The 10,250-nt window shown below is 42.0% G+C and overlaps 1 protein-coding gene across 1 annotated transcript in view; it reads left to right on the top strand.

The window, feature by feature from the left end:
- Nucleotides 1-1,571: 1,571 nt before the first annotated feature.
- Nucleotides 1,572-10,250, top strand: part of LOC115310795 (putative acyl-CoA synthetase YngI) — a 110,346-nt gene continuing 101,667 nt past the window's right edge. Inside the window, exons 1-2 of the mRNA XM_040220269.3 lie at nt 1,572-1,654; nt 3,454-3,619. Of these exons, the coding sequence (XP_040076203.1) occupies nt 1,572-1,654; nt 3,454-3,619 (249 nt within the window). The remainder of the gene's footprint in view (nt 1,655-3,453; nt 3,620-10,250) is intronic.

Here is a 10,250-nt window from a genome sequence, read left to right as displayed (position 1 = left end):
GGGGGCAGTGGCAACGATTGATTAATGCAGGCTACGAGGGAGATTTTATCGGGAGGCAAATGACCTGAATGAACCGGGAAAAGGAAAAGGCACAGGAAAAGTCGAGGAACAGGATCGCAGTGAGGCCGTATTTTCACACCGTGTCACACAATGTAAAAGCGTACGCAAAAAAAGTTGGCGTTAATGTGGTTTTCAGCTTAGTCTTTAAGTCGGGCATCCTGACCCCCTTCGAAAGAGAGAAAAAAGGGTGCCCAAAGGGCCACCGGGAAAACTCTGTGCTTTATGAAACTGCTGTCGTTTACGACATACCGATGACTTGCTGTTTTATGTATATAGGGCAGACCTCAAGATGCTTGAACGATCGTCTGACTGAGCAGAAAAGAAACGTAAAGATAAAAGCGACTAATTCCGAAATTGCGACACATCTACAAGAATGCAAAAACTTCTCAGCCGAGTGGTTTGGTACAACCGTAGTATGCAAAGAGGTCAATGACGTCAAAAGGGTTGTAAAAGAGACAGTAAAAATTAAGTCGATCGGCAATTGCATGCGCCAGGCCTCTATGCTTCTTAGTGACAGGGCGAAAGCTTTTCTGTGAGTATGAATTGAAGAGGTCTTGTGTTTTTCGCGAGAGGTAAATAATTTGTCATGATCTTGTTCCGTCTGTATGCGTACGTTAAAAAAAAAAGGTGGAACAGGTTGATGGGTTCGAACTGCAGTCGGGTCCGTGTGGTTCGCTTGTTTGTTGTTTTGCAAATATAAGGGTGGCTGCGAGGTAAAAGAATGTTTCTTCGGCCGATGTTTTGATGCGTGTGTACGTTTTGCTAGTTCAAAGCAATTCGTTACTTTTTTTAAGATTAGCGTGGCTGCGAAGTGAAAGCCTGTCCTCTTGGAGCCATTGTTTGGAGTGTTTTTTTATGGTGAAGATTTTGGGTTGAGGATGTATAAAAGGAGGAAGAACTGAATAAAAAGGTTGGCTGTGTTTGAGACGTCGTCGTGTTTCTTCCATCCAGTCTCAGGTGGTCTGAAAATGCACTCTTTTCATTTATTCCTAAAACAATGAACGAATGGAACCACCTGACCACATCGATCGCCACCATAACAGATCTACTCTAGCTTAAATCTGCTATTCAAACACAGTTTTAACATATGAATCCGCCTTCTTTTTTGTATTGCCTCTGTGTCGATTTCATATTTTTTTATTACCACTCCCTTCTGTAACGTCTTCGGGTCTTGAAGATATTCAAATAAAATTGAATAAATGAATAAATGTAGCGTAAAGGTTTGTTGTCAAGATATGAAATAAACCAAACTTCATGCAATCAATGTTGTAGATCGAGCGGAAGGGGTATATATATATATATATAAATATAAAAAAACAGGCAAGTTGAATTTTTTTTATCAAAGACGGAATAAATTACAGCTGCAGTGAAAGCATTCCGTCCCTTGCACCCTGCGCTATGTATCGTGTCATAGGTTCACGTGACACGCGCATGCCTCGTTTTTGAGCACTATATATCCCGGCATTGTAGATGAATCAGACCTCTCCTTGCTTGTAAAGCTTGCAGTCAAGATGCTCTCGATTCGCGCTAGGGCCGTGGTCAATCCTCTACGCTGTACGACCAGAATAACCAGCAAGAAACATAATTGTGAACGGTAAGTCCGACAACTTGTGAAAATTGATGCAACAAAGTTTCAATTTCAGTCTCAGAAAAAACAAAAATTTCGATTTTTTTTTTGTGACCTGATTTTTTGCAATTTCTCTAAACGCTCAATGTAATAAACAAACCGCTGCATTGTTTGAGAAGCGCCTGTGAATATAATCTTTGGAAATATATTGATTAAAGTAGACAATGTCACAATTTCAATTTAATATTTAAAAAAATGCTTAGATATTGATGAAGCAAACGAATGTTGAGTGGCTCATGTTCGCAGCATGAAAGGGTCGTTGGATTAAAATTACATGGATTAGGGGATATCAGTGCGGTACAATAATGCTGATAAGGTTCTTTGCTGCAGTTACACGGAAGCCCGTAACCGCACTTAAGTGCGACTTCGGTTGGACTCCACTGTGGCGATGGTGGCCAGATATCTAGTGTATACTTGCATTGAACTGCTAACAATGCTTTCGCATACCCGTGGTTAAAGGGTAACCGTTGAGGTAGGGTAATAGTCTACTAATTTTTATTGTCTATTATTTTTTAGCTGCGAGGACATTTATCGTCCATTCCAGCTACTACCAGGTCGCATTGTAGCAGACTACTAATACGCTCCAAGTAGTGGAATTAGATGTAATCCTATATATTCATAAGTAATTGTGCACGCAAACAACTACATACGTTATTAGGTAACTTTGTAGTCAGTCATATATTAATATCTTGAGAAATGCTCCACCCCACAGGCGTTATGCTACCGTTCCAAGCGCTGCACTGTCGAAAAGTAACGCATCGTCGGCTCCGCCACGTAGCGACATCGGCATCGTCGGTTTTAGGCACGAGCGGAGAGAACGAAGCAACCTTTTGATCAAGCGACACGAAATCGTCGTGAGGTGGCAGATCTACCATCCTGAGCAGTTGAAAAGAGAACCCGGGAGACGCGTGGAACATAGCCTCGAACCGCGCTTGATGCGATACACGTTGTGGGCTTTTTGAAAACAAGATGGCAGAAGTGGTGTGGAGCCGCCTGCTGCCGGCAACTCCCACCACGGGTGGGGGCCTTCAAACGCAGCACCTGAGAGTGTCGTGGGCATTTGCGGCCTCGCAGAGTCCCAAATGACGTTTGATGGATGCGCGCGGAAACAAATATAAAAAATAAAAGGTGCGCACAGTAGGTCTTACGCTGTAGAACCAGCCTGAAAAATCGGCTCTTGCTTATAGAAAGTTCCACCATTAACCGAGCGTGCATTTATATAGTGAATTTTAACTTGTAAAAAGGCCAAGCCACATTCGATTCCCCAAAAAAGTGAGACCGACAAACTTCTCGAAATAAAAGGCGCATGTCCTGGACCGAACTAGCGAAATGTAACTTCTGACACAATCTCCCGATAGCTGTAGCAGCAAGCAGTCAACCCAGTGCGTCCTCTGCTCGCTGCTTATATCGGGAAACAACGGCACCAGTTTCATCGATCGCTTCTTTGGTCATCTGACAACACGTCCTCTGTTGGCTTCGGCAAGTTTGGTGATCTCGTTTTTTGAAAGAAGGGAAGTAGGTAGTAAAATGTTCTTATGTATTTTGTGGGCCCGAATATAAAGTAAATTACTTCCCTGAATTTGTTGACGAGAAATATAATGGACCTCTTCAGCGAAAACAGAGATATAATAGCGTTTTGAGTACCTGCAGTAAAAAAAAAGAAAAAGCAAAACAAAAGTTGAAAGTATTGATTTTAAAACTGATTGTATGTTCTTTGCTTTGCGTGCACTTCTGTCATTAAATTTTTTTTCTTCGTCTGGGCACAGGGATCTCTCCAAGCTCAGCTACTTTCACAATCCCGGAAAAGAGCCGCTGCTAACCTGGACTGTGGGAGATCTGATTGACAGAGCGGCAGACGCCTTCGGGGACACCACAGCCATCGTGTACCCTCATCAGAACATCAGCAAAACATACGCGGTGTACAAAAAAGACGTGAGTGAATACTCAGAATATCTATTCATTTTCAGGCACATCTATGGGGTTTCAATATTTAGTACGGATCCCTTGACAGGGACACCGAAGATTCCTAATAGTATTTTTAAGTACAGCAAACTTTATGCAAGATAAGCCGATTGAGAGCCACCATTACTAGCCTTCTCTAGCCTCGCCACCAAAATGCCGACTCATCATAGTTGGCAACAAATCTGTGCCGAGCCTTCATTGGTGCACGCTGTGACGTCCCATTACGACACGAGGTCATATGACACCACAAATTTACGCAACACCATGACGTCACGTGGCATTGACTTAAAAGGTAACTCGGGTAATCTTTTTTTAGGGTTACGTCGGTTTTTAGTGAATGTAGTTTCTCTGAAGTACGAGGTGCCATTTTTTTTCTCGACGCAGTCTTTATTTCTGTAGATATGCTATCCCACAATTTTGTTTCGGGCGAATGCGGCGAGACCGAAACTACCGGCTCGAGCGTGATGCCAACCCTTGTGACCAGCTACACGGATATCGTGTGACTCAAAGTTCGTATTGCGGTACCGCCAAGCGCACGTTTGGCTTTGTCTTGACAGCGGTTGCAATCAGTTAGGGAAGATGCTACTTGTGGTTTACAGCTTTGCTTTGTAGATATAAATTATCTTCAGATAATAATAACCCACATTTATAAAGTTTCGGGCCGAAAAGAGAGTGTGCCATGACGAAGGCTGGCTCAAAATGAGCTCCCATTTGTCTTCTGAGAAGGACAACAATGTTTGACGTGTGAAATGCCCGTTACAAGAGCGTTGGGTAAGCTAATCTTAAGCTCGCGCTGATGGGGAACGTGGGAAACTATGGCCGCCAGTGAATGCCACCTTCGGCACCCACGGCGCGCTTCAGGGAGCGGGGACTCAATCATCTTCGTGCACGATCGCCAAAGAACACTTAAGAGCTAGGGCCTCTAAATCAAAACTGAGCAAGCAGAAATCGTCCGCTTGGATGGCAAAAAAGAAAACAAAAAATCACGGTGAACGATGTAGTCTTATGCACGAAAAACCGCCTTGGAAACAAAAAAGACATTAGTTTGCTTGACAAAAAGCCAACCCTCTAAATGCCTGCTGAGAAAGTGGCGGTAATCGTTTTTAAATATCGTTTTTCGGTTGGATCGGGGTTTCTCATTAGTGTGATATTTTTGTGAGTGCTCTTACGTAGTCCCGCAACTTGATATTATTGATTTACTTGGTTGGACGTTTGACCGGAGTCACCCTTTATTGTGACACCATTTTGTGGCAGAGTGACTTCACGTTACCTAACGTTTGATGACACAGTGACGTTAGGTGACACCATGGCGTGACATCGTACCGTCACGTTACATGGCGCAAGAGCGGGACGTTACACTGTGACGTCATGGCAGCCTGACTACACCCGACCTGAGTTCACGTCAGGAGGTCGGATGCTTTCCCGCTGCTACGTCTCGTTGCATCATAAGGACACGTGCAATCTGAAATCGTGGTATCACAGAAACATCAGATCACGGCATGATGTCACCGAGGACTGATAAATGATATTCATATACCAAAGAGACTGCCCTCTTGTTAAAACGCCTGAGACTGGCTGAGAAAAAACCTTGAAAAAACCAAAAGTAGAAGAAACAGGGAAACAAGACAGCCTGACGACGTCTGGCTGACTTCTTTTCAACCAAACGTAGAATTGATAGACAGTCTTTTTCTATCATTTTGGCCAACTACTGAACTAAAATTGCCTTGCTTGATAGTGTTGAGGAATACAAGTACTGAGAACTATAGTTCTCGTGCCAATAAAAATTAAAGAACAAAAAGTGTAAGACTACGTCAAGTTTAGTAACATGTTGCAAGCTTTGTACTTTATTCCGACGAATCATTAAATACTTTGTGCGGCATTAATAAACACTGTAATTTTCGGTTGTGAAACCGAATTTAGAGCATTTGCTTTCTATGCGACCCGCCTGATAGCTTTTTGCAAATAGGTCCGAGACGATTAAACATTTGACACTAAAGTTTCAAGCAAACAACTACACTGAGCTTAACAAAAATTATGAAAAGAAATTTGGTTGACTCATTTAAACACCAAATAAAGTGCTTGAGGTTTCGCGTTACGAATCCCGGACGCGCATGAACTGAAACAAGCGTGTTTATAGTGGAATCACGAAGGAGAGTCTTGTGATTATATGCTTACTGTTTTTTTATTTCTGTTGACACCGATCCCGAGTGTAATTTACTTTTGAAAAATCCAAACCCTGTCACTGATTGTCGTTTCTTTCGGCTTTAGGCTGCAATGTCCTATTGTATCATGAAATTTAGGGAGTGCCTGTTGGAATCGAATTGCACTGCGCCATTCTTAACTTTCACGGTGGAACGGAAAGCTACGACAACCAGCTTTCTCAACAGCGTTAAAGCTACGTATGACACTTCGTTATTCGATTCATCCCGGTATTACAACACCTCTAATGAAATATATTTGTGACGTTTTTTGTTTTTTTTTTTGTCAGAATTTGTTTTGAAGTGTTTCTTTTACGCAATGTTTCATGCACGCCTGGCCTATTGGTTCCAAAGTAATTCGCCTACTTAAATAGTGAAGATTGTATATTACATTGCTAGGAAATTGCGTTGAATACAAGAAACGTTCTAGGAACACATGACATGTCACGTGACGTCAATTTCCTCGCTAAATTTAGCGAAAAAAGGGACTGGTGTGGAAGTAACGCAACGTTTATATTCCTACTAAATCTAGAAGATAAATTAAATTGCCGTATGGGTCACGTGACATCAGATCACGTAACGTAACTTTGCCCAATAAAATTCGCCAGAAAGTTGAATTGGAGTATAGCTCAGGGTACGTTAATTTTGTCGGTAAATTTAGCGTGGAAATTCTCGTCACGTGACCTGATGTCATGCAACAAATTTTTTCGTGAAATGTACCGGAGAAACGAAATTGGTGTGTAGGTCTGTGACGTCCCATAATGCAACACTGCTCGCGTCGCTATATAGCACATCACTGGTGACAGCTTCGCAAAATATGGTTCCACGAAATTCGGCTCCACAAAACGCAGCCTCATGAAATCCGGAGCAGCTAGCCAAAGGACTTTTCAGGTTATGAAAACATAACCAGGGTACGTTTAATTGAAGCCCGTTCCTTTTAATTTTAAGGCGAGTTCTCGTTAAACTATTCTCTTCGTACATTTTTGCGAACGCGTAACAGCTGACATCAAAAATACGTTATAATTCTAGACCTCGACATGGCTTTTGATAAGACGCCACAGCAAAAGGTTATTGCCGACTTTGTTCACTACTAGCACGCGATAAAATATTACCATGGCTTCAAGATTACTTTTCTAACCGAAGAAAATATGTTTAAACAACCTGGTGTAAATCATTTCAGATTAATATGCCCTAAGAGTTTCTTCAACAATTTGTCCTCAGTTGGCTGTGTTTTTAATCTCAGGTAATTGATAGAGCGCGGGATATTACACGTAAATTAGGTCTTTTTTTGGATAATAATATTAAATACTCTGCAGTAGCAGCCACCTTCAGACCGGCAATGAATATTCTCCTGACCTAAAACAAATGTTGCTGTATTTAATCCTTACTTTTATTCTGTTTTCGCTAACTGTGACGAGTTTAATATCAGTGAAAACATGGAAACCTTCTTACATAAAAACTTAATATTTTTATGGTCTAGAGGTTAAAGCTTCATATGGTCCCGTTAGCATTCCCAATCAGTTCGTGCATCGGTATGCATAACTGTCGGCAACTATTGTAACAATACTTTGATGGTAATTCCCAATCCTCAGTAACCTTGCCTATGACTGAATTATGGCGCGATGGCTGTGCCTGTCATTAAATAATGTCATCAACAGCATTGGACACCTTTCAGTCCAACTCCTACACACGAACTTTGTGTAAGGAGATGGAACTTAATATTGCCAACCACATTACCGTATTCACCAACGCGAACAATGGACCCACAACATCTTAGCACCCCGCTGGAGAATGGCCTTCTACAGTTCAAAGATTTGGATATGTACTTGACAAAGCGATGTAATTTCTCTAAAATTTAATAAGGCATCTTATTGGTACCCTGTGGAAAATTTACAGGTATATAAGCATATATCCGTCTTCATCACCTTATCGTTATATGACTATTTTACTATTTCGTGTTGGGTGCTCAGCAATATTGAATGTCTCGTCTGGCGTACCAAATGGAAGTGTTCCAGGGTCGTTGCTGTTTGTAATTTAAATTAACGACATTGTCGCACGTATTACCCAATTTCGAAATGCTAGTGTCTTTGCAGACGATTGTGTTTTATTTCAAAGGTATCCGCTCGTGACGAATAACACTTGAAAACTCGCTTAGTTACCTAAACCTTTGGTGTGATACCTTGGACATTGAAGGCATTGTTGAAAACAATAATTTATATTTAATGAACCAACAAAACCCTTTGTTTTAGCACTAATAAATAATCTGTCTTACCACAAGTAAATACTGTATCTTAGCACAAAAATATATTAATAAATATTGAATTGGCTCAGCCATATACGCAAGGAATCCTTGCCGGGCTTCAGAAAGAGGTATTTCGTAGGAAGTAAATTGAAGCCTTCTCCTACATGGGAACACTACTAGTATATAATTACTTTATTGGACAAAACTAGATAATGATAGTTGATTCTGAAACCCGGATACACAAACAATTCTGAAGAATACAGAAATAAGGACACCTACAGCAAGAAAGTAAATCAGGCTCTCCCTCTTTAATAGTGGATGTGAGCAAACTACCGGCTCTGGAGCGCCGCCGTGAAATAAATAAACGTTTAAATTATATTGTAACCAAAGGTTACTTATCGATACAAAAAAGGCATTTGCTACCTCGTTTCTCAAGTGGGGTACTGCAAGTTATCACAAGCATTTTTGAAAAGCTTTTCTGCAGTGATTAGTTACTAGTCCTTTTTCTTTTGCACAATTAAAAACAAATATTTTTCCTGTGAATGTATTTAACCTTCTGATGTTTCCTCATTACAGGATAACGTAGTCAAACTACTTTACGGTAATCCTTTTTTTGCTGAGCCATTCCTTGGGCTTGCCCAAATATTTGCCTATCATTGTAAATGCTTGCCTATCATAATCACATTACTGCACATTTTTCGACTTTTTTTCTATTTTTTTACTATCTTTTTTGTGTTTTTCTTGTTTATTAGCCTAGTGCTTCATTTACGTGCTTTTTGTTCTCTGTTTTTGCCCAGTGTTCGTGTCTCCATAAGTTCGTTCGGATTTGCTTTTTGTGCTAATTTGTCCAGTGAGGGTGTGCATTCATACAGAATTTCGTGACTTCCTAACAATGATCTATTATTTTTTATAATGCTTTCATATTAATAGCAATATTATATTATTCAGAAATATACATCAAGGTAAAACATCCACTTCACAAAACGTCTCGACCACATGTGCACATGAATTGCCTGCTCGTTATCTGAACTTCCCTATGGAAAATAACACTTCAGGCCTGATATGTTACGCGACCGTCTCAGCTTTTAATCTCCTTCAGCCCATCAGTCCCCTTAGCACTTCAAATCCATTCAGTCCGTGAAGCCCCTTTAGCCTGACAAACCCTTCAGCCCTTCGGATCCTTCAGCGCTTCAACTCTTAGACATCCAAATGACTGTGAACTCTAGAACGAAATTGCTGTTTACAACGTTATTGTATGTCTATTTCGTACATTGATTTGTTCATCCATTCTGTGACACAAAAAGACGATAAAAAGCAACCTGTGTTGCAGCTAAGATACGTGGACGCACCACTCCTAACGTGATATCTCCCTCCTCCTTCTCCGCCCCGCGCATTATAGCTACAATTACTTTTAATAGCGAAGTGCGCTTCATCAGATGCGCGCTCGCTGTCCTGACCTCGGCGCATAGGAGAACGGCATTGCGGCAAGCGCGCATCTTACGCGCGCTCTTTCATGCACGTGACAGACGAGGAGGGAAATACCGCGCGCTGGGGGTGTGTCCACGAGTCTGAGCACCGACGCTGCCGCTCCGCCGCTTGGCTCGCTGCCCTTTAGACTGCGCGGGCTACACTGCTTGGTGGTTGCTCGCGAATACCAAAAAATATCGCTATCCACTGTACTTGAACCCTGGGGCAAGCAGCTGAAGACCAAAGGGATCACGTCAAATGGGGAGAAGAGAGTCCTTTGTCGCAGAAAAATATCTTTCGAAATTCTCGCAATGTCACGGGCTGAACTCCTCATATGTACAGTAGTTCATTAACAAAACCAAGCAGGTGCACGAAAAGCAGAAATGCAGTTTGTCTGTAGCACGTTTAGCGAATACCACGAACGCGAAACCATCTTCCGCCGCCCTTGAGATATTTTGGGCACTGTCACGGTGTCGTGCCTGCCGCCGTCGCTGTAGCGTCTCCGGTGTTTTTTCCGCTAGCTGCGTGCGCATCTGAAGAGGGACGCGCAAAGAGGTGCAACAGACGGCACTGAGAGTTCTTCTTGTTTATACGTACACTGAGCTCCTCTAGAAGATAAGTCCCACGCAAGGGGACGGGAAGCAGGCACTGAGCGTCCTCTCATCGCGGCTGTCCGATACAAAATTAGCAAGCT

The sequence above is a fragment of the Ixodes scapularis genome, unplaced genomic scaffold, assembly GCF_016920785.2.
Source record: "Ixodes scapularis isolate PalLabHiFi unplaced genomic scaffold, ASM1692078v2 PGA_scaffold4__175_contigs__length_147842914, whole genome shotgun sequence".
Lineage (NCBI taxonomy): Eukaryota > Metazoa > Arthropoda > Arachnida > Ixodida > Ixodidae > Ixodes > Ixodes scapularis.
The sequence above is the reverse complement of the archived record's forward strand: the minus strand, read 5'-3'. Positions and strand labels throughout refer to the sequence as shown.